At 40.1% G+C, this 24,097-nt stretch overlaps 1 protein-coding gene across 2 annotated transcripts; it reads left to right on the top strand.

The window, feature by feature from the left end:
- The first annotated feature begins 14,347 nt into the window (after positions 1 to 14,347).
- LOC109973296 (microfibril-associated glycoprotein 4-like) lies at positions 14,348 to 22,414 on the top strand. Of its 2 annotated transcripts, XM_020622777.1 has the most exons (7): positions 14,348 to 14,494; positions 14,705 to 14,893; positions 16,394 to 16,591; positions 17,303 to 17,399; positions 20,141 to 20,308; positions 21,772 to 21,999; positions 22,129 to 22,414. In XM_020622777.1, exons 2-7 carry the CDS (start codon positions 14,885 to 14,887, stop codon positions 22,176 to 22,178), a joined length of 750 nt encoding a protein of 249 aa, XP_020478433.1. In that variant the 5' UTR covers positions 14,348 to 14,494; positions 14,705 to 14,884; the 3' UTR covers positions 22,179 to 22,414. The 2 variants fall into 2 exon arrangements, with proteins under 2 accessions (XP_020478433.1, XP_020478432.1); XM_020622776.1 differs by lacking the exons at positions 14,348 to 14,494; positions 14,705 to 14,893; positions 16,394 to 16,591; positions 17,303 to 17,399 and adding exons at positions 18,437 to 18,736; positions 19,450 to 19,546 and having other exon boundaries at positions 21,772 to 21,874; positions 22,007 to 22,414.
- Positions 22,415 to 24,097: the final 1,683 nt, after the last annotated feature.

Below are 24,097 nucleotides of genomic sequence, written 5' to 3'. Positions count from 1 at the left end.
TGGAGTGATGGATAGAATGACACATAGGAAATGGTAAAAAATAAAAATAGTGTAGAACTGGAGGAGAGGTTGTTAAAAGGTACTACAATTTACAACATACAGTACACACAGACACACACATACATACAATGACCATTCACATCAACAGGATAATGAGTACTTTCTGTTTGAATGTGAATGAGCTCCAGACTGCAAGAGTTCACTGAGCTAATAACGAGACAAAGCATGGTTGTTGAACACCAGTCTAAAGGTCACAGACGAGTATTCATCACAGTGAAGACAAAAATTAACTGCCTCTGCTACAGAGATATTGATATAAAGAAGGAAGTCAGACAGTTTGCGTTCATCCATATTCTGTTGCTTGTCATTCCACTTGTGTCGCAAGAAGTGATTTTGGAAGTCGAGGTCATTGTTGAAAAAAAAAAAAGCTTGTGAGCTGAATTTCAACTCACTTCAAACCTTGAGCTATGACAGAGGTCCTGATGGAGATGATCTGGGTGTGTGATGTGATCGTGGATGTGTCCAGTAAGCATGGTCGTTCATTCAATAAATCTTACTGTTAAACTTTGCCAAGGCTGACTTCTGTTTTGGAGTAAGAGAAGTGAAGAGATGAAATTACTTTTCAGTTTTTACCTTGTTTTTTTTATACAAACCTGTGTGTCTGTCTACATACATAGATGTGTGTTGAAAATGGACAGAATGTGAAGATGTGGCAGTTGTCATTTGCTATGTTTGACCAAGTACAGATAAACTTGCTAACTTTATAACTTCAAGTGGAATAACTTTATAAAAGGCAAGTCCTAAAATGTGTTTTGACAGTTTAAGAATAAGCTTTATTTAGTTACAAAGGTAGAACATAATTAAAAGAACGGTAAAAGGAGTATTTTGCCAGCACATGCTCTTCCTCATCTCCCATTTTCATGCAGCCACGGGTGCACAGTGGAAGCTCACTCTGATTTCTCTCAAATGGAGTAGATGCCTCTTGGATGTTCAGAATAAAAAAGATCAGAACAATGATAACACATATATATTTGTTTTGTAATCTGGAAGTATTTAGTTTCAAAATTACATAAAAAGGTCAAGTGTCCAGAATACTGTGACATCCGAGATACGGTGAGTCTAAATTACTGCTGAAAATTTAAAAATGGCACTTGCAGTGATATGGGGACCGTGAAATGGCTTACGTAGCTGAAATTGTGAGCTTTCTAACAATGTATGCATGTAGTATTTGTGTTTGGGAGAAGTGTGATACAGGCATCACTGTCCCATGGGTGGGACAGCGCTCAGTAACAGAACCAGTTGCTGTAAAGTGAAGTTTCAAAGATGGAGATCGCCTTTAGGGCCTACTTGTGAAATTAAACTGCATTGTGTTAGTTATGAGTTTTCAATTATTAATGATGTATTTAATTGGTTCTAATTGATCCCAGCAGTGTTGTGGATGATGTGAGCTCAGGGCAAACACAGCTGCAATGGTTAACCTGCTCATTATTATTTAAGTGGCTATTATGAGCTGAAAATTCAAGGTAAGGTCCCCAGAGATGAGTCGGTAATGCTTGTTGAGAGTCCAACAAATTCACAAAAATACACATATGATCATATGCTAATGTACAAAGATACACATTACACACATTGTACATAATATACACATGAAAGACAGAAACAAAGAAGAAAAGGCAGGTGTAACAGATGGTTGAGCCACATGAATGATGAGATGAATGAAACTATGGATCAATATAAAGCAATTATGGATGATAATGAATATGCTTGGCTAAATGTGGCTATAGCTGTGGGAACAGAGGCCATTCAGTTGTTATGGTGACTGTGTGGTGTTGTGTAGGGGCAATGCTTTGAACACCAGGTATGACTCCAAGTCCTCCATCTATTCTCTCCTAACTCATTATTTTAATTTAAAATATTTAAGTAATATAATGATGAAATATTCACATCTTATTTAACCATGAAACATGGGCTATTTGAACAGACACATTAAGTAATATGTATAGCTAAAGGAAAACCCATCTCTCATGCCAAACTGAAGTTCACAGTGTTTTAAGGTTCCCAGCTTTTTTTTAGTCTGCATCATCATTTCTTCCTACAGTTTCCTGAATTTCAAGCAACAGCCTTTAGAGAGAACAGGTGCAAACCTAATGCACCCATTCATTTCCTTCCCAACAACAACAATTAGTTGATTATAACCTGAACAAAGCAAGGCTTTCACAATTACAAGTTATATAAATGCCCTAACAAGGTTTTCATTTTTGCATTAAGGTCATAATGAAAGGAACTTGATTGATATAACTGGGTTGTTTATCCTCTGCATCAGGATAAAGTCCCATTAGTCTAGTGTTCAACAAAACAGCTCCATGCTCAGTCCTGAAAAACAGATGTACTGTGTTAATACATATCAATCACAGGCTATGAAAAGTGTGCAAGAGAAATGCTAATGCTAATTGTATAAAACAAGGTGATGACACACTGCTACAATAAGGAATTTCCTGCTTCAAACAAAGTGTTAACTGTGTAACAGCTGTGCACATTAGCAGGTCAAAGTTGAACCAAGCTGATCAGCAAGTCCCTCGGAGCTGCTAGATTGTGCACAAAACAAAAATCGATGCCTGCTTTTCAGTTGCACGGGTTTTAGTTGGAGTAATCTGGATTTGGCTGAACTGAACTTTAAATCATCATATTCCAACAGATTTCCCTGTGTTTATGTGAGCGGTGCAAAGAAATGATTTAGGGTGTAGTTACTCTTGAACCCTGCGTTAAGTGATTTTTGGCAGCTTTGGGGCAGCAGAAGCAAGCGGTGAACACAGCTCTGACATATCACTTTAAGTTTACATGGCTAGGTAACAGCTGCTTACGCATCCACAAAGAGCAACGTTAACAAAGTCATGTTTGTTATAATGTTATAATGAATATAAGTCTCCTTGTAGCTCTGTTTCGGTCTCCACCAACTTCTGGGGGAAATGGTGGGCTCTTTACCACCAGTTTACCACCAACTAACTGTGTCTGTTTGCTGTTTCACCTGGGAAGGTAATGTACAGAGGGTTTTAGTGTTTCTTTGCTGTCTTCTGCAGCTGGAAATGATGCTGATCTTGACTGTGAACAACAACAGTAAAGTTGCAGGCTGATAAAAACAAAACAATGGGTGTTTATTATTCCCCACACCTAGCTGAGGGGAACTGCAGGGCCATGTAACAAGTCACTACAAGCAACACCTTTCAAATGCAGGTATTCGTGTATTGTTAATAAACAAATAGTGAATATAGTTGCTTTAACTCTTGGAATGTTTTCAGTATAGTTTAATTCCTTTCGGGAATTCAGTTATCTTGAAAAGTGGGTGTCATGGCAAGTGAAGAAGTCCATATCTTGATGGACCACACTTTTCACATTACAACTGACACTTAAGCTAATCACCGGGGAGAAAAAGTAATGAACAACAACACTGTTCCACCTTTGATATTCCCACCTCCTCAAGTAGCACTCATCCTTTCAGACATCAAACTAACACTGTTTTTAGGAAAGGTCAGGGTAATTGCAAACCATAGAGACATCTTCACTGAACGTTGTGTAACAGTTCCTTGTGTGTTGTGCAGTTATATTTTAAATAAGTGATTGCACGGCTTCATTTTTGGTGTTATAATTTCCAGACGGTTTCCTATAAACCTTATGTAACTGGGGACTAATAATAGGGAGAAAAACATTATTTGTTTGGTTGTGGATTTTGAGAGGAGTTTGCTAAAAAGCAGTGTTTCGTTTAAATGGATGTAAATTTTATTCAGTTATCACTGAAAACTTTATTTTTAATAAATCTTGGTTTGTGTGCTTTTCTGCAGATAAATGTAATATTTTTGCATTTTCAGCTGACCTGCTGTGTTTTGACTAAAATACTCTCTAGATGAGCAACCGCTGTAATTGTACAAACTGAACACCGTCTCCATTTTCCATATAATTAGTTTCTAATTACATATCTCTTTTTCTAGGAAACCTCAGAGCAAATTATTAAGACATTAACAACCTGCAATTTAGCATTATCTAAAAGTGCAGTGCATGTAGCCAGCACTATAATGCCTTAATTCCTTGATTCCTTCAATACCTTCTTTCAGTTCTTTCCTTCATTGCGGGTTAATGCACACAGTAAACCACAAGACCTTGTCTAGTCTTGCAGTCTCTTCTATCCTTGCAGACATGTTACATAATGAGCTGGCACACATTGTCACTGCTTTCTGACACAAGTGAACATATTGTTGGATTCACATTGCAACAACAGACTGTATATAGACTCCCTGAAAATTTACTCTGATTTCCTTCCGTTCTTTTGTGTTTCTTTCCCTTTTCTCTCTCTCTTCTTTATTTGCCATCTCCCCGCTGTCCTTGGCAAGGCGAGGCTGTTTGGCATGGTCCCTGCTACAAGGTTCCCTTCTCTCTATCTATCACCATTACTGGCTCCGATTTTCTGCATCATGGAAGCGCTTCTCCGGAAGACCCGCCGGAATTCCACACAGAGATACACAGTCACGCACACACACGGTCTCAAACTAAATCCTGCTTGGTGTGGAATAGATGCCGGATACATCATTTTTACTTTTATTTATTCATCTCTATCTGTCCAGCTATGCACTGGCTTTCATCCCTTGGGTGAATATCAGCCTGATGAATAATTTACTGCAGTTAAAAGAGACCACCTGAGGGGGACAGAGGAGGGATAGAGGTAATTGAGGAAGGACAGATAAGAAACAAAAACGTAAGATCTCTGGATGAGAAATAAAATCCCAACATGAGAGAAACTGAGCCGAGGAGGAGAAGGAATGCATAGCCTAAACGCACATTGATGCGGAGCCGAGACACACGGCCTGTGACTATGTTTAATTAATGATGGAGAGAGCAGCCTATTAAACAAAGACACAGGCTGAAAGACTAGCCTGGGAGGGAATCAGGGGCGGGTGGCAGGAGGACGAGGTCAGGGAGCTGGCAGATAGTCAACCTCGTTGAACACAGAAAAAAGAGGGGGCGTAACAGAGAGACTGTAGGGGGCTGAGAGAGAAAAGAGAGGCATCAGGTTCCACCCAGGATGCTGTTCTATTAATAGAAGTCGGAGCTCACTGGGGACAAGAAATTAGCCAATTAGAATCAAGCTGCACCACCGATATTAAACCCTGAATTAGTCATAGACACGCATTCACTGAGCCATTTGACTTCTTGTCTTTGTCACATATTGTCACCTGGGTCATCTCTTCAGAGACCTTTGTGGGAAGCTATCCAAACCAGACCGCCAATGACGACCCTCGGTGATGGTTGGTTGGCCTTGTTGTGTGCAGGAAAGTTGAAATTTTCTCATGAGCCTGAAGGGGCTGTGATGCACTTGAGAATTTCGTGGTAGGGGTGTTGTAAATCAGCTATGTTTCAGCAGCTGTTTAACACATTTTGTTCACAAGGTTTAAAGCTCATTCAAATGTTTCCTGCGTAAACCCTGTTGCAGTGCAGAAGCAAACATTAAACAAAGGATGGAAGTTTAGATTAGGCTTGATTCTCAACTGGGTTCAGCACTTTATCGGTATATACAGGTTAATCAGGACAGATTAATTAAAAGGGGGAGTTAAAGAGCTGATCTGGTCTGCCTATAAATGAATTTATAGGTAGAGCAGTTTGTCAACTACTCATAGGATCATGGCTTGATCCCTGATCTCATCCTGCCCGTGTGTCAAAGTGTCCTTGAGCAAAAACATTGGGCCTCATAAAAGACTGACGTTAACAAAAAAATAATAAATCAGAAGATTGTAATTTTCCCAGTATTATTACTTTTTTTTATGCCAATGGCTTTTTTTTTCAATACACATGCTTCAATGCCAATGTTTGCCTTTTCAGGTTATGGTTTAGTTTTTTTCAGTTACAGTTTTGTTTTCAGTGCCAAGCTTTATTTTTCAGTGCCAAAGACTAAAGTCGTCGATCTGGCGCCATACCCTTGTGCCCTTTTTGGAAGCACTTGTCATTTTTCACAAGTCATTTGTTCAGGCTTTATGTTTGGATCACTTCCCAAGACCATTTTTATTCAAATCAGACATCTGACTGACAAAACCTGTGAACCCTAATGAACATTGCATATATGATTTTAATAGCTGCCTGGCTTACATGAAATATTTCCATACACACAAAACCTTTTATTTGAGTTTGCCCAGGTTTTCTCACATTAAGCTTGATTTTTCTGTCCCCCTACAATGTAATCAACCCTATATAATAAAAAAAACATTTGTGGTGTCATTGGGGAGTTAAGTCCAAGATAAAATGTTGTATCAGCAAAGCTTGAATTGTAAAACCCAACCTAAATGACAATATAAATGGTATGCATACATAAAATAAACTATACACAGCTTGCACTGCAGAATGACTGGGGAACAATAAACGTAAAGCAGACAACAGTATTATCCTTTCCAGTGAATGATGATGATGAAGGTTTTATTACTGTGTCTTGCATAAATATATGCTCAGCCTGTATGGGCTCAGAGGACACAACAAATTAAAGCAGATCCAGATTGCAGTGCATATATTTCAATATGTTTCCATAAAAAGTCCAAAAGTTTAAAAAAAGGGAAAAAATAGCAGTAAAATGTACATTATTAAATCAAAGTTAAGACTGCTTCTTAATGGATAAGGTCAGTCATGTTCTATATTAAAAGTATTTTTAACCATCCCTATACAGAGACTAAAACCAACAATGATTGACTTGTACTCACGGTTAATATTTTTCAAGCTCCAACCTGGATCAACTTATTCACCTGTGCCATACACCTCTGTTCAAAAGCAATTAAAAGAACATCAGTGAAACACACCCCCTGCACCGGGTGACATGTTCTTTCATTACAACAAAACCAGACCTGCATTTTTGTTAAAAATGTTGCCCTAAAAGCTACAAATGGCCATAACTTTTTGCAGCATCTGAAGTATCAAGACACAACTGTGCATACAGTGAAATTTCAGTGAAAGCGTGAGGAGCTAGCAGACTGTAAACAAAACAGAGAGCTTTCACAGAGATCTCACGCATGTACAGTTGAATCTCACTACTTCAGACACTGTAAAAAGTTATGACATGAAAGAACTAGCAGTGATGTAGGCTGACTGTTGCGTCGCCTCATGTCACCTTTGTCTGCGTCAGTCAGGTTGAAAAAAGTGGTACTTGAACACACTGCAGAGACTACAGCCAATGGCCAATTGGCACATACAGTATGTTCTGCATTTGTGAGAGAAATAACTCTCCTTACCAGCAGGTGGCAGTCTCTGTATTCATCATTCAGAAAGAGGAAGCCCTAGACTGGATTTTCAAACTGTAAACAAAGCAGCTCTTGTTCACCACAGCTGCTATTTAGAGCTGCTTCTAGTCAACAGTATCTCTGATAAGAAGTTGCAAATGGCAGCAGTGTTCGCTGCCCTCGGTCTTTCGTTGTGGAAGAAGAAAGGAGGATGCGGAAGGGAAAAACTGCACTAAATGGGTGAAATCATTGATACTACAGTGACAGGCTTAAGGGGCTACCATCAGGGTCCAACTAGTGGCAACAGTGTGGGACACATCAGAAAGATGAGGGCAACAGACGCTCACCGACAGCCCGACAGTGACAGACAACCAACCATCAGCTTGGCGTGTTACGGGCCTTGCAGCAACAGAGACTGTGTTTATGTTCAGCTCAGCATCTGACTGAAACTAAAATTTCAGTTCATGCAAATTCATCATTTTACACTCCCCTGAGTAAATTTGCATGTTATCATGTCTTCACATCTGTGTGAACAGGGCCACCTCTGGAATTTGTGCCACTCTGTACCCACAGTCAGTTTCACTGTGGCATGACAATGGCCACAACTGAGTGACTGATATTTATTTATTTTTTATCATATGATGTAACCCTTACCTTGTTCACAACTTGCATTTCAGTCCAACATGTTCTTTCTGTTACTTTCCACCAGTCTCTGTCCGTTTTCCCTCTTCTCTCTAGATGTTTTTCATGCAGACTCATAACCCCCTCTGGATCCATGCTCAAGCTGACTCATTATTAATGCAGACAGACCTGCTTTTGGGTGGATTTGTACCACCCCGGGTGCTTCATTCAAACATCAAATATTTGCTTCACATGGCATTGTGTATGGGTTTATCAGGTAAGACTATTGGCTAAGTGCAGTTTCCAGTCTTTATGCTAAGCTAAGCTAAACTAATGTGCTGCTGGCTACAGCGTATTTCTCTAACAACTAATGTTTAAGTGAGCAGAAGCATGTTTGCAGCAGAGTTGAGGTGATCTACTTTGTTGTCAGCGTTTACTGCAGGACACCGAGGTTCCCTTTCAGCCCACATTATTGATTCTCTGCATTACTCCGTCCTCGCTACCTTCCCTCTTGTTCCCTTTCATCCTCTAATTTGATCTCTCGCCCTCCCTCGGAGTTTCTCTTCATTGAAATGCTGTCCCCTTCCCCACATCCATCAGAGCATTGCCTCCCTCTCCCACTCTTCTTATCTCATTACTCTCTCTAATTAGCCCCCAACGAGCCTGTAGGAACCAATAACACAGCTTCACTTGTGCATATCAATGAAATTTGCATGCACACATCTGTGAAATCATGTATGATTTGTTTGTCCGTGTGTGTTACTCACATTAGACCATTGGATTTGCTGATATAGCTATAAGTTTTGGCAGACTTTACTTTGGTTGATTATGCAAGAGAAAAGGGAAGTGTGTGCGTGGCCAGCTTGTATCTCAGTTGGGCACAGGAAATGTGTTTGGTGGGGAGCAAATAATTGGAAGGTGCACTGTCCCAGGCAGAACTCTGTACCAGGAGGTGGCTATTACACACACACACACACACACACACTGTTACGACAAAAAAATATTAGTAAATAAAAAAGTAAATAACACGCACAAACAAATAATTTGATTTGTGTCAAGGCTCACAAAACCCAATGGCCAAACCCACTGAGAATTTTATCATGTTTTTAGAAATGTACACAGCAATAGAGTCAGCACATTCCATGTTTGAACATTTTATATAGTAAATATAGTGACAGTTTTAATTGGAGCGGGTTGAGTGGTGTTTAAACATAGTGAGAGGGTCTATTAGTGTGTGACTGAGATGGGAAGTAACCTAGGCACAGCTGCAAGTGCAGCTAAACAAACACTCATACATAAAAGATGAGTTCCTCCTCATCTCAGCCCCTTAAACCCCCCCCCACACACACACACACACACACACACATACACACAAACAGACACACATCATATTTGTGCTTACCTGACTTTATTGACTAACCTTCTTTTTGTAGGATTTCGTTTACCATCTGTCTGTGTACACAGCAGCTTGACAAACAAGCCTTTTCGGTTCCTCTTGTTATTTTAAACCTGTATGAATCTGTGCACCTGTGTGTTATTTTGGTCTTCCTCTCCTCAGGCCTCAGTCTGTTTGAGAGGACAGAAAAATATCTGTAGGTGTTTTTATCACCGCCGCTCAGCTATGAATCTGTGTCCGTGAATGAAATGGGTTATGCCGACTTTCCTTGAGCCTTAGCTCAGCCTGTTTGCTGTTCTGTTATGAATTAACAGTATTCCATATTATGACTGTGTGCAAGCGGGTCATGGAGAATCAGTAGTATCTCTGGACTGAGAAGAAATAGAATTCCTATGGCTTCCACCTTGCCTGATTGTCTGTCCCCCCAGTCCTAATCCATCTTTTTCCTGAAACACCCAGAAGCAATGAGTGACTTGAAGGGCAGAGGGTGTACACTTAAATTAAACAGAGAGAGCAAGTGAGTGACGGAGGAAGAGAGGAGAGGAAAATAGAGGGGTAGACCGAGGAAAAGAAATGGGAGAAAGAGATTGTCTTCGATATTGATCTGGTAATCCTCGTTGTGCTCTGTGGCGATTCAAATCTTCCTCCTACACAAGATGAGGAGGTGCAGGGAAAGGGCGAGAGAGAAAGTGATGGAGGGAGGGAGTGGAGGACGAGATGCAGAGAAAGAAGGAGCAGTGCCATCCAGTGGTGCAGTGAAATGCTGCGGCTGATTGTGTCATTGATAAACATCTGTTAATTTGTGCTTATTTGCATGTGATGGTTGATGTGAACCTAAAGTACAAGATGTAAGCTGCTTTCAGCCTCAGGTCTCTGGCACAGAAGGTGAACATATGGTCACTGTGACACACTCTGACCTTGAGACTGTGGTATGTTAGTACTGTAGCACATGAAAATACACATTTATGCTCACACAAAATAAAGATTTAAGTCCTTTAAAATATTGTACACCTACAAAATTACTATTCTAAAAACATCAAATAATAACACACTCAGTGCTGTTTATTTTGTCACACTGCTTCTTGCAAACCTCGCCACAAACGTATCTTTCAGTCATCTTTGTTATTAGCTGCAGTTGCCATCGAAAGGGCTTTCCTGTTGCGGTGCTCATGCCAACAATGAATTTCAGCTACTCGCCCATAATGTCTTTGAATCTGAAACCTGATTTAACTTTGTCTGCGCCATAGACCTCCACTGTTGTCCAAAGACTGACACCAGTGAGCCACACCTCTGCACAGTGTGACAAAGCTAAAACCTGCCATTACTCTTTACAGGCTCACATGTGCACTACTACTCCCTAACACACAGTACACAAAGCCAAAATCACATGACACTGATGTTATGTATAGCATTGAAGTCACTGGAGCTCTTCTAGAAAAAATACAGACTTCCTATTTTTGTGACAAACAAGGATGCTGCCCAGTGCAGCGGTGTGGCTCACTAGTGTGTCTTGCATAGTTTTTGGACAACACATGAAGTCTGCGGCACAGGCAAATCTGTTAAAGGAGGTTCCAAATTCATAGAATTTGCAGTGACTGCATGAAATTCATTGTTTGTTTTGGTGTCTTTATGGGATGTTTTGAAAATAACAAAGCCATAGAAAACCATTGGTCATAGCATTTGAAACTGCTTGTTATCAATATACTGCACAGAGAATTATCACCAGAGATTTTTTAGTAACATTTAGCTTATTTGGGGTTTTGGGCTCATAACTTGATCCTCTCTGATAGCGTCGTTCCCAGATGCAGCAGCCAGTCGTTCCTATACTGTTCTACCAGCATCAGACAAGATAAAGTTACCGACTGGCTGCTGAACATACTAAAACTTTCAGCAGCTAGAGAGGCAGATATTTTTCTTAGGAGTTGTTGCAGACCAAAATCACCTAAAAGGAGACTAATTACTGGATTTAAATTGGGTGCTAAATAAGCCTCCATGCGAATGATAATGTTGTTCACTGTCACCAACATTCTGTATTTCCATAAGTGGGGTAAAACTATGGAATAATTTAAGTGTGGACATAAAAAACAGTAAGAAAATTGAAGAGTTTAAACATAAATATAAAGGTATGTGTCAATCAAGATATGAGCAAGAACTGGCTTAATGATTAATCAGGTGGGAGTGTGGATGTAGAACAAAATTATATATGTAGTAATACTGCTTGCAAACCAATGATGATAAGATGATGTTAGAGGGTAGGACTAGATAAGTCTAACTTCTTCCTACTCCGTTCAAGCATGTACTAGGTATAAGCAAATTGAAAATATATTGTGGATATGTGTGGAATTATGTGTGGTTACATATTGATTGTTGTTACATGTTTGAAAGAATAAATAAATCAAATCAAATCAAATCAACACGTTCACTGTAACAGTTTCATATGGTAATATGTTATATTTACAGTTTGTTTCTGCTGTTCTCAAGTGGTCAAAAGGTCAGTGTGGTACAGAACTGTAGCAGCTTCACAAGAAACTAACATTGCCAGTGAACAAAATCCAAGAAGCAATTACATTTTTCCTCAAATTAGCAAAAGACATTAGTTATAGAAACAGTTTTTCTAAGACAGGGTTGCATATGAAAGAAAATGACTTCCTTCACTGAAAATTAGGGTACTTGTCTGTCTCATAGACTATTAATTCACTCCCATACAAAACAGCACAGAGAAATGTTGTCTGTTGTTTTTAATGGAATAAACCTGAAATGACCCTGTTTATAAACTACAAGCACAAGAAGGAACCCAGCACCAAAGCCTCAGACAGGTTTTTAAAAATTCAGGCTCTCACTGCAGCCAGGTTCCTGACAGTTTGTAGAAAGCCTGAAATCAGAAGAGTGAAGGATGTCTGAGTGGCATATTAATGCTCACGATTTTGAAATTAAATGATCAGCCGCTGGTGTGTGAGTGTGTGTGTGTGGATGGGTGAATCTGTCAAGAGCTTTGCCCGGGGATGGTAGGAAAGCACTATATGGTAGAAAAGCGCTATAGCACTGCAGTCCATTTACCATATGGGGTAAACATTCAGGTGTCCACAAACCTTTGGCCATATGAACCCTTAGCTTTCTCTCACACCTACAGAGAAAGTAATCTTCTGCCTGGCTCTTTTTTCCTTCTACTTTCCCTCCAGCAACTGAGTGATGAGCCATTTTTTAAACATGGATTATATGTCAACGGGAGCAAAACCTGGCAGAAAACCAGTGGTTAACTCCTCTCTTTCTTCCTCTGAACCAGTGCACCACCAGAAGCCTGACAGAGAGATTGAGATAAAAGGAAAGTGATAGGGAGTAAAGTCAGAGAGATATATGAGAATAGAAAAAGGAATCCATTTTCTCATTGACCTTTTCTTGGTTTGTTATTTATAAGGCCTTGGACTTGATTTCCTCTCTGTTTTCGAGATCATTTGTGTTATTAATGTCAAGCAGCTACTGACTGTGCTCTGACGCTAGCAGGGAGAACAGAGGAGAGGAAAAGGAAAAGGAGAGGATAAGTAACTCTGTCCCTGTCAACAACTGGTTTCCAACATTGAACACAGAGCAGCCACATCCCAAATCTCTGTTTATGCATGTGCAAAAGATAATATCAGTCTCATTATTAGCCCCAACTTTACCTAAACCCCAACCAGTTATCTCTGCAACACCTAACCATTTCCAAACCGAGACTCTGACCATAATAAGTTTTCATTATTATGGAGGAGCGTTATGGGAAACCGGTCCTCACAAACACAGTCAATGTGAAGGTGGATTTCATAAAAAAATATCGTTTTATTTAAAGCTACTCTACCTAATTTCCTTTCAGTCTAGTGAGTCTCAAAACAAACTGACACCATAAACCGATCCTAACTGCTCTTTGCCACTCCCACCACGTCTTTGACGTAAACTACAGATGCCTGGTTGCAACGAACTGCAAAACGCAGCATCCAGTCTAAAGCTAATGTTAGCTGAGTAAAAAGTAAATTTGTCACACTGGTTACTGCTAATGTGATACAGGATGCTGTGATACAGGAACACAATGCTTGAATTCTCGAATTAAAAGGACACTAATTCAATGCAAAGGTGAAATCATGACCATGCTAGGTCACGAATGATTGCTGCCATGAAAGGTGCATGCTGTAATTGCTGCCATTTTACTAAAACAAACATGTTAGCTTTAGATGCTAACACATCCAGTAGCAAGAACATCATATCTGAATCAAATTTGAGTCATTTGGCTGCTTTTAACACTCACTCTCAAAAAGCCAAATAGGTGTTAACCCTTGTTTTTGCTCTTCCTTTGTCCAACTCTCTCTGTGCAAAAGAACATGACCTCTTCAGTCTGGCTGCCGCTATTTCAGACTTTTAGCTGTTGAGACCTCCTCCATAGCTGGCTGTTTGAAATGAATGCTTGCAGAAAAACTTTTCTTTTAATCTGTGCTGGGTGGCAGGCGGGGATAATTCACAGACCCTACATTAAAAAGAAAAGCTGCATTAGCCTCAGAAGGGCTGTAAGTCACAAAGTGTCATGGAGGGTGTTATTACAGTTGAGAGTCACCACGCTTGATTTATCACACAATGTGTAAAATCTTAGTTAATGCATGTTTAAAATAGACCATGTACAATATTAAACATAAATGTTACCATTTGATACGTTAGCCTAAAGCTAATTTACATCTACTGTCCTTTTCCAGTTCACAAAATTATATTATTGTGAAATTATATTTTTCACTCTGAGCAATTTGAATTGACGTGTTTTGGCAAAACATTTGCCCTTATCCTGGGGCTTTGTGAATTTGACTCACAAACGCAGAAAGATTTGAGATTTATTTAAAAACAAACCACAACTAAAAAGAGTAGGAACTGTAGGGATGTTTGTGCAACTGTTGCTGAACACAATTTACAGTAGATACCACAACTAAAAAAGAGTAGGAACTGTAGGGATGTTTGTGCAACTGTTCCTGAACTCAATTTACAATAGAAGGAACTATGGTGAAATAGAACTGACTCATCACAATAGAAAGGAACAAATTAAAATTGAACAGAAACACAGTATTGCTACATAGTTTTGTGGTTTTATTTGTCTGAACACTGGAGCTGGAGTGTTGCTGCATCAGCTTTAAAGTAAAACTGGAATTTTCCACAATTTTGCAGTTGTTATAATTAACCTGTTTCTGCTGTTTGTAACTGTGGTCTATAGGCTCTGCTGTAGGTTGGTATATCTCATGCTTGTTATTTCACATTACTTTTTAAATTGAGTTAATGAGTAACTGGATGGACAAAGAAATCAAATACAGAAGTCATGGGTCAGTGCAACTATGGACAGCTTGACAAACTAGATGACTCGGTACAGTAGTCGGTTTGTGTCTTCTGTTTGTTGTTTTGCAAATTTGTGTCTACTTTTATCCATTTCTCGCTGCAGTGGACAAACAGACAACACTCTGCTGTTAGCCCAAGATTGTTTATGAGATAAAGAGGCATCACATGCTCCTGAGGACACGCCCTGCACGCAGATGGTTTAAAGTTACCAAGTTTTCTACCAAGCGTTATTTCAACACACTGACCTGACAGACACAGCAGTGAAACCTCTTCCCCCAAGGAGATGATGCAGGTAAGACCTCCACCAGACTCAGAACTGCAGTTTTAACACTGACACAAAACACTCAGATAATCTCATCTCCTAATGACAAACTGTTTGTGAATATGTCAGCTTCTCTTATAAATGCTTTTCATTGTTTCTCTTTTTTGAAATGACACTGTGTGTAAAAACTGTAAAATAATAACAATAATCAAGGCTGAATGGTCTGACTCCTAACTCTAACTTATCATGTTCTGATTACACAGAACAGTACATTGTCAGAATAGCCACGACTAGTGTTAGCTGCAGTATTAGAATTAATATCACAGAAGCAGAGGCATATAGTCAAAGTTTAGAAAACCTACTCCAAACATAATTTGAATTGCAAATAAAAATAATAGCACATCTTACATTTTCTATTTTGTGAAAAAAAAGGCATTTCAGTTTTGTCTTAAAAATATTAACTTAATTTTCTAGATTTGTTATTTATAGATTGATGTCTAGAGGCAACATTTTTCTAATAGCGGACCTAAACCACTTAATTTGAATTATTCAATAAAGATATGAAATAAAATGTTCAATTGATAACTAAAATATGTCATCATTAATTTATTTCCTTCTGTTATTACAATACATATATTTTGTGTTGTTCATCAGAGTGTTAACTCTGTAGTTACATATCAACAGGTGGTTTTAGTCCTCTCAACAAACAGTAAGAATTGAAATCAGATTAAATGAAACAGTCAAATTTAAATAGTTGGAGACAGATATGTTTGAAGTTAATGTTTTTCATGCACCCAGATTTGTAACTGGGTAGTTTTTACTTTTTACATGAGGCTACAGCAAAATGGAAAAAATGCATGAATCTGTGTGGCATGTACTGTAGGACACTGGGTGGTGGTTATCCCTTGAACTGTAGGTGGGTGGATCAATACCTAGTACTGATAATGCTCTGTCGATTGTAAGCCTTGTTTTGAACCATCAGTACGTTTGAAACAGGGTTGATAGCTGTGAAAATGGATCAGTTTCTCATTAAAACACATGTTGGGCACATAAACACTCCTCTTAGTGCATGTCGGTTTACTCAGAAGACATTATACAAACATTTTTTTTCAATTATGCTGAGTGGCCTTAACCACAGAGATACCTCATTTGAAATTTTGGGTGAACAGCCATTTTTAAGCAATTCACAAAAAAACAAGGCAATCTTTTTTGTAATTACTTGTAAATAGGTCCCACAGCAGCAGTAGTCTGAACTCTGTTTCTGCTCGATTGGTTTAATAAAGACGAGAGAGATTACAGAGTGCTGCAGATCTCGGGGTGGCCCAGCTTTTAAGAGCTGTTGTCCTTTACTGGCACAACCACTTCCCTTTCACCAGTGAGTCAGAAGAGCTTCATCAAAGCATTGATTTTAGAGAAGAGAAAAGGGCAGCTGATGAACATTTTATGAGTGATACTGTATCTAAGAAGAGTGCAGGTAAACACTGTAGAAGGTGCTTTAGACAGTGTTATTCTGTTTACATTTATTTCCAGGGAACATTGTTTGTAGCTCTGCTGGTTCTTGTGACCTCGGCCCACTGTGGCTCCCAGTTTTACCTGCCCATCGACTGTGAGGACATCTATCGCCATGATAACACCAGTTCCAGTGGGGTGTACACCATCTATCCCGGAGGTCCTACCACACCCCTTCGTGTCTACTGTGACATGGACACTGACGGAGGGAGATGGACTGTGAGTACACCTCATCTGTTATGAAAAACACCTGTGCCTTTTTTAGACCTTGTTTTGAAAAAGCCATTTTAAAATTGTTTCAGATCCTGTTTTTACCCATTTGCTAGTTTGCAGTCTTTTTCTTTCTTGAAATATTAATGTTACTTTGCGCATTACCACCGCCATCTGTCAGTAAAATGCCCAGAGACTGGCACTGGAATGTTTACAATACAAACAAAAAGGGGGGCAATGTGACTTATTTGAGACTTGACTCCTCACAGATTTCATTTGACTTGAACAGGCTGTGAATTGTCACCCGACTTTTCACTTCCCCTTAGATCTAAGATGCATTGTAGCTCATTATTTTGGTTTTCAAAGTCTTACCAATCATCATTTTCATCAAAAAAACATCAGGCCGTGTTAGCAACTAGATTATGAATTTAGCAGTTTAAGAGCCAGATGTTTTGGAGTTGGTGGAGACCAAAAACAGAGCTTAAAGGAGTGATTATTCAGTCACATGACCAGAAACATGACTCAAGATAAATGATAATTATTTGTGTGTGTAGTGAAGGCCTCTTCTTGTTGTTGAAGATAAAGCTGATTAACAGACACTTATAAAGAGCCTATATGATTTTCTGAATTGTTATTTAAGAATTTTTAAGCTATCTGAAGTCTTGCTAATGGAATGTACACATTTGACATTTTAGCAGACTTTCTTTTTCTCCCCCTCAGGTGTTTCAGAGGAGGATGGATGGGACTGAAAACTTCTACAGACCCTGGAAGCACTACAAGAATGGATTTGGGAATGTAGCTGGAGAATATTGGCTTGGTGAGTTTCAGTAGGAAATACTTATGCTCTCACTGAACTCACTGAGCAAAAAATCCTAAATATCCACTGTAAACTGTCTACACAGCAAAGAACAGCAGACAGACACAGTTAGAGGCGATAGCTGGTGAACACAGTGCAGCATCTAGCAGCTAAAGGGCACTTGTTCCTCAAGAGTCGATAGGGACCAAAACAGAGCTAAAAAAAAACGGTGGGTTCTATGTAACCAAGAAACACGACTCCAAATGAAAGACCGGGTTCCTTGGTATCTTCTGGATGTGTGAATATATACCTGTTTGCTAACCTGCTCATTATATCAACTTAAAAGGCAAGTCAGTGTTGTTTTCATAACTTGTTTCTGGTGACTCAAATGACCAGTAAATGCATCATTTTGATTTAAAATGCTCCCCTACTGGAGCCTTTCCATCCTAATTCTACTGTATAAAAACAGTACAAGGTGAGGCTAGTGATTTCAGACCAAATAAAAGTTGAGACAGTGAACACCATGTTCAAGCATAAGGGTGTCCATCAGTGCACATGGCACCAGGACACCCTAGGCCGGAGGTCGATGATCGACTTTGTGGTCGTTTCATCTGACCTCCGGCCGTATGTCTTGGACACTCGGGTGAAGAGAGGGGCGGAGCTGTCAACTGATCACCACCTGGTGGTGAACATTATACAAACACGGTTTACTCAGAAGACATTATACAAACATTTTTTTTCAATTATGCTGAGTGGCCTTAACCACAGAGATACCTCATTTGAAATTTTGGGTGAACAGCCATTTTTAAGCAATTCACAAAAAAACAAGGCAATCTTTTTTGTAATTACTTGTAAATAGGTCCCACAGCAGCAGTAGTCTGAACTCTGTTTCTGCTCGATTGGTTTAATAAAGACGAGAGAGATTACAGAGTGCTGCAGATCTCGGGGTGGCCCAGCTTTTAAGAGCTGTTGTCCTTTACTGGCACAACCACTTCCCTTTCACCAGTGAGTCAGAAGAGCTTCATCAAAGCATTGATTTTAGAGAAGAGAAAAGGGCAGCTGATGAACATTTTATGAGTGATACTGTATCTAAGAAGAGTGCAGGTAAACACTGTAGAAGGTGCTTTAGACAGTGTTATTCTGTTTACATTTATTTCCAGGGAACATTGTTTGTAGCTCTGCTGGTTCTTGTGACCTCGGCCCACTGTGGCTCCCAGTTTTACCTGCCCATCGACTGTGAGGACATCTATCGCCATGATAACACCAGTTCCAGTGGGGTGTACACCATCTATCCCGGAGGTCCTACCACACCCCTTCGTGTCTACTGTGACATGGACACTGACGGAGGGAGATGGACTGTGAGTACACCTCATCTGTTATGAAAAACACCTGTGCCTTTTTTAGACCTTGTTTTGAAAAAGCCATTTTAAAATTGTTTCAAATCATGTTTTCACCCATTTGCTAGTTTGCAGTCTTTTTCTTTCTTGAAATATTAATGTTACTTTGCGCATTACCACCGCCATCTGTCAGTAAAATGCCCAGAGACTGGCACTGGAATGTTTACAATACAAACAAAAAGGGGGGCAATGTGACTTATTTGAGACTTGACTCCTCACAGATTTCATTTGAGACTTGAACAGGCTGTGAATTGTCACCCGACTTTTCACTTCCCCTTAGATCTAAGATGCATTGTAGCTCATTATTTTGGTTTTCAAAGTCTTACCAATCATCATTTTCATCAGAAAAACATCAGACCGTGTTAGCAACTAGATTATGAATTTAGCAGTTTAAGAGCCAGATGTTTTGGAGTTGGTGGAGACCAAAAACAGAGCTTAAAGGAGTGATTATTCAGTCACATGACCAGAAACATGACTCAAGATAAATGATAATTATTTGTGTGTGTAGTGAAGGCCTCTTCTTGTTGTTGAAGATAAAGCTGATTAACAGACACTTATAAAGAGCCTATATGATTTTCTGAATTGTTATTTAAGAATTTTTAAGCTATCTGAAGTCTTGCTAATGGAATGTACACATTTGACATTTTAGCAGACTTTCTTTTTCTCCCCCTCAGGTGTTTCAGAGGAGGATGGATGGGACTGAAAACTTCTACAGACCCTGGAAGCACTACAAGAATGGATTTGGGAATGTAGCTGGAGAATATTGGCTTGGTGAGTTTCAGAAGGAAATACTTATGCTCTCACTGAACTCACTGAGCAAAAAATCCTAAATATCCACTGTAAACTGTCTACACAGCAAAGAACAGCAGACAGACACAGTTAGAGGCGATAGCTGGTGAACACAGTGCAGCATCTAGCAGCTAAAGGGCACTTGTTCCTCAAGAGTCGATAGGGACCAAAACAGAGCTAAAAAAAAAACGGTGGGTTCTATGTAACCAAGAAACATGACTCCAAATGAAAGACCGGGTTCCTTGGTATCTTCTGGATGTGTGAATATATACCTGTTTGCTAACCTGCTCATTATATCAACTTAAAAGGCAAGTCAGTGTTGTTTTCATAACTTGTTTCTGGTGACTCAAATGACCAGTAAATGCATCATTTTGATTTAAAATGCTCCCCTACTGGAGCCTTTCCATCCTAATTCTACTGTATAAAAACAGTACAAGGTGAGGCTAGTGATTTCAGACCAAATAAAAGTTGAGACAGTTCACTGGAAAAGTGGTTAAAGAAATACAGTAGTCAAAAAATATTATAGGGCCTTGGTACAGGAGGTGACATTAAACATGGCTTTTTGTGTCATTTCAGGCCTGGAAAACCTTTTCCTGCTGACTGCGAGGAAGAAGAATGAGCTGAGGGTGGACATGGAGGACTGGGATAAGGGGCAGGCCTACGCCCACTACTCCTCCTTCTCAATCGACCCTGAGGCTGTTGGCTATAAGCTTAACCTGGGCAGCTTCACTGGAGGAACAGCAGGTGAATATCATTGTGCGAATCCTAAGTTTGGGTTTGATTTTCAATGCAAAAGGGAGAGTCTTTGTAATCAGTCCATGTTTTTTTTCCTTCATTACTTTTACACAGCCAACATGAGCCAGTGGAATATCAAAATAGGCCCTTTGCCCAGTGTGGTCTTGTCTTAATATTTCGAGGCTGAAGGTAATACTGTGGACTAACAGTCTAGAAAACCATAATGGCAGCAAATATTGATTTTTGTGGTTTAAGTGAAAATGTGGCTCCAGAGACAAAAATAGTTCTAGTCACATTAATAAAGAGAAAAACATTACCACTCCCTCAGTGGGAAAAATGTGTTTCCCAAAATCATTTGCTCATTAATGAAACAGTATGCCTGGATATCCCAGTTATTTCTTTATCTTCGGGATTGATAAAGTGCAGGATTCAGCAGGTCAGGGACTATATGACAATTATTAAGGTTTTTTCACAATGGAGGAGAATTTTTCCTGCGTTTACTCACACATCAGGAATAATTTTCAAACCAATATTCTGCCAGTGAACCTTTGCACATCAACGACGGGATATGCTGAGTGAAAAGCCGCATTTCTTTTTTTGGCATCAGTATAAGATGAACTTGTATTTAGCAGAGCCAGCACCTGCAGGTCATCGTCGTTTGATGTGGACATTTGTAGCGCGACTTGTAGAACTTCACATTCCATATTCATTCTGCATTTGGTGTGAATATATGTGGTGCATTTAAGTAGCCTCCGAACAAATCGATATTTTTTAGAATTTATCCTCATCGCTCTTAGTTTGAAAAGAGCTTTAGGGTGGGGAGGGGGGCTAAATTTTATATTTCATTTTTATTTTTGGCTCATTTTAGTACCACCAAAATCACCTTGCAGATTCTAATTAGCAGACAAAAAGTAGTTCGAAAGAAGTGATTTTTCAAAGTAGCAATGCTTTGACAAGAAAATGTTATAGGGTGAACTTCATGATGAGGAACATAAGCAGTGGTGCAGTGGATGAACCTTCATGTGAGCACTCATGTAAGTGAACAATAAAGATGATGACGTTCATTCCTCCTAACAAGCTTGCTTTGGTCAGAAAAACAGTATTTCATGGATTAGTCTGTCTCATCAAAACCTTCATAGGTAGAGTTTCACCTTGGAAATTAGTACCTTCACCACCAAAATTCTTATTACCATGACAGAGTTGTAAATGTAAATGTGTGCTCTAGTATCCTGAGCACTGAATTTTAAGTTGGCTGTGTTAATTCAATCCTGTAAAATATTGCACAAGTTATTTGCATGATTTGGGAGATGACGACTGCACCTAATGGAAGGTGTAAACAGATAGTAGTGGTTTGGCCTAAATATGCAGTTCCACTCCTATGGTCCATTAATTTACCATGGCATAGTTGTAGCACAGTCAAAGCCCTGTGTGATCAGCAAATATAAACAAGTCTCCTAACATTGTCTTCCTAGGGGACTCTTTGACAGCTCACAACTCCATGAAGTTCACCACCTTTGACAAAGACCAGGACATATGGGGAAAAAACTGCGCTCACAGTTATCTTGGTGGATTCTGGTATAGCAATTGCCATTACGTTAACCTCAACGGCATGTATGCACCTCATGGTGCCATCGCATTTGAAAACTCCCATGTTATTTGGTATGCATGGAAGGGCTGGAACTACTCCCTCAAGACTGTTGGATTCTGGTATAGCAATTGCCATTACGTTAACCTCAACGGCATGTATGCACCTCATGGTGCCATCGCATTTGAAAACTCCCATGTTATTTGGCAAGCATGGAAGGGCTCGAACTCTCTCAAGACTGCTGCCATGAAAATCAGATCAGTCTCCAAGTGTTCATGTGCACTGCCTGATTAGCTAGACATTAATCAGATTATGGTAGTACTTCACACTCCTGGGGTATGGAGCAGCATCATCTCCAGCACATGTGCTCTTCCTGAATTTCAATAGCGCTAATATGTGTAAAAGTCATTTTTTTTAATGCATGTATCATTTCAAAAATATAGTCACTAAGAATATTGTAGGTGAACTATATCTTGTCAAGTGCTCTGTGTTCACTGCTTTTGTTAAGTACAATACTAATAAACCCTTAAAACAACTATTATTATTATTATTATCCATCCATCCATCTTCGTCTGCTTTATCTGAGACCGGGTCGTGGGGGCAGTAGTCCGAGCAGAGCCCCCCAGACTTCCCTCTCCCCACACACCTCCTCTAGCTCCTCAGGAGGTACCCCAAGGTGATCCCAGGCCAGCCGGGAGACATAGTCTCGCCAGCATGTCCTGGGTCTGCCCCAAGGCCTTCTCCCAGAGGGACATGCCCAGAATACCTTCCCAGGGAGGCATCCAGGGGGCCTCCTAAACAGGTGCCCAAGCCACCCCAACTGGTTCCACTCAACGTGGAGGAGCAGCGGCTCTACTCCGAGCTCCTCACGGGTGACTGAGCTCTTCACCCTATCACTAAGGGTGGGCCCAGCCACTCTCCGGAGGAAACTCATTTCTGCCGCTTGTATCCGCCATCTCATTCTTTCAACGGACCGGTACAGAGAACACATTACTGTGGACGCCACACTGATCTGTGTGTCAACCTGCCGCTCCATTTTTCCCTCACTCATGAACAAGACCCTGAGATACTTAAACTCTTCCACTTGAGGGAGCAACTCACCCCCAACCTGGAGAGGGCAATCCACCTTTTTCCAGTTGAGAACCATGGTCTCGGATTTGGAGGTGCTAATTCTCATTCCCACCGCTTCACACTCGGCTGCAAACCCCTCCAGTGCACGCTGTAGATCTTGAACTGATGAAGCCAAAAGAACTACATCATCCGCAAGAGATGAAATTCTGCAGCCACCAAGACAGACACCCTCCATTCTCTGGCTGCGCCTAGAAATTCTGTCCATGGCAACATGACGTGTATGCATGTAGCAGCTCAGGGCTCTCAACTTTTCGTTTTTTTATTCATATCTTTGTTCATGTTTTTGTTGTCACCACAGTGTTCGCTGTAGATCTTGAACTGATGAAGCCAAAAGAACTACATCATCCGCAAGAGATGAAATTCTGCAGCCACCAAGACAGACACCCTCCGTTCTCTGGCTGTGCCTAGAAATTCTGTCCATGGCAACATGACGTGTATGCATGCAGCAGCTCAGGGCTCTCAACTTTTTGTTTTTTTATTCATATCTTTGTTCATGTTTTTGTTGTCACCACAGTGTTCTGTGACAGCCAAGACAGCCCCACAACATCCACAGACTTGAGAAACTCGAGGCAGACCTCATCCATCCCCAGAGCCTTGCCACAGAAGAGTTCCTTAACCACCTCGGCAACTTTAAGTCAAGTCAAGTCAAGTCAAGAATCTTTATTGTCATTATGCATAGCACAACAAAAATTTTTTCTGGCAGCTCTCGGCTTAAAGACAGACGTATTATTTACATAACACACAATTGTATAAGTCAATATAAAAATATGAACAAATAAAAAGGGATGTATGGGACCTAATCAGGTCAGCAGCGTGTTAGCAGCAAGAGTGTAGTAACATTATAAGGTGCAACTCAGTGCAAATCTCAGTGTTTAGGAAGAGGTGTGAGGTCCAGTGCTCTGTGTCTGTCCATAGGGGGAGGTTGTGTGTGTGACTAGGGGTTTGGGGGGGCACAAACTGAGACACAGCTCTGGATAAGAAGCTGTGTCTCAGTTTGTTTGTTTTAGTCTTTATATTCCTGTACCTTTTCCTGGAGGGAAGAGGCACAAACAGACTGTTGCCTGGGTGGGTGGGGTCTGCAG

This window comes from Monopterus albus, unplaced genomic scaffold (genome assembly GCF_001952655.1).
Source record: "Monopterus albus unplaced genomic scaffold, M_albus_1.0 scaffold288.1, whole genome shotgun sequence".
In the NCBI taxonomy this organism is placed as follows: domain Eukaryota; kingdom Metazoa; phylum Chordata; class Actinopteri; order Synbranchiformes; family Synbranchidae; genus Monopterus; species Monopterus albus.
This window is presented reverse-complemented; position numbering and strand designations above follow the sequence as displayed.

Coding starts and splice junctions, on each gene's coding strand:
- LOC109973296 (XM_020622776.1), top strand. CDS start 18,452: ATGAGTGATACTGTATCTAAGAAGAGTGCAGGTAAACACTGTAGAAGG. Junction 18,737..19,449: donor CTGACGGAGGGAGATGGACT/GTGAGTACACCT, acceptor TCTCCCCCTCAG/GTGTTTCAGAGGAGGATGGA. Junction 20,309..21,771: donor CTTCACTGGAGGAACAGCAG/GTGAATATCATT, acceptor TTGTCTTCCTAG/GGGACTCTTTGACAGCTCAC.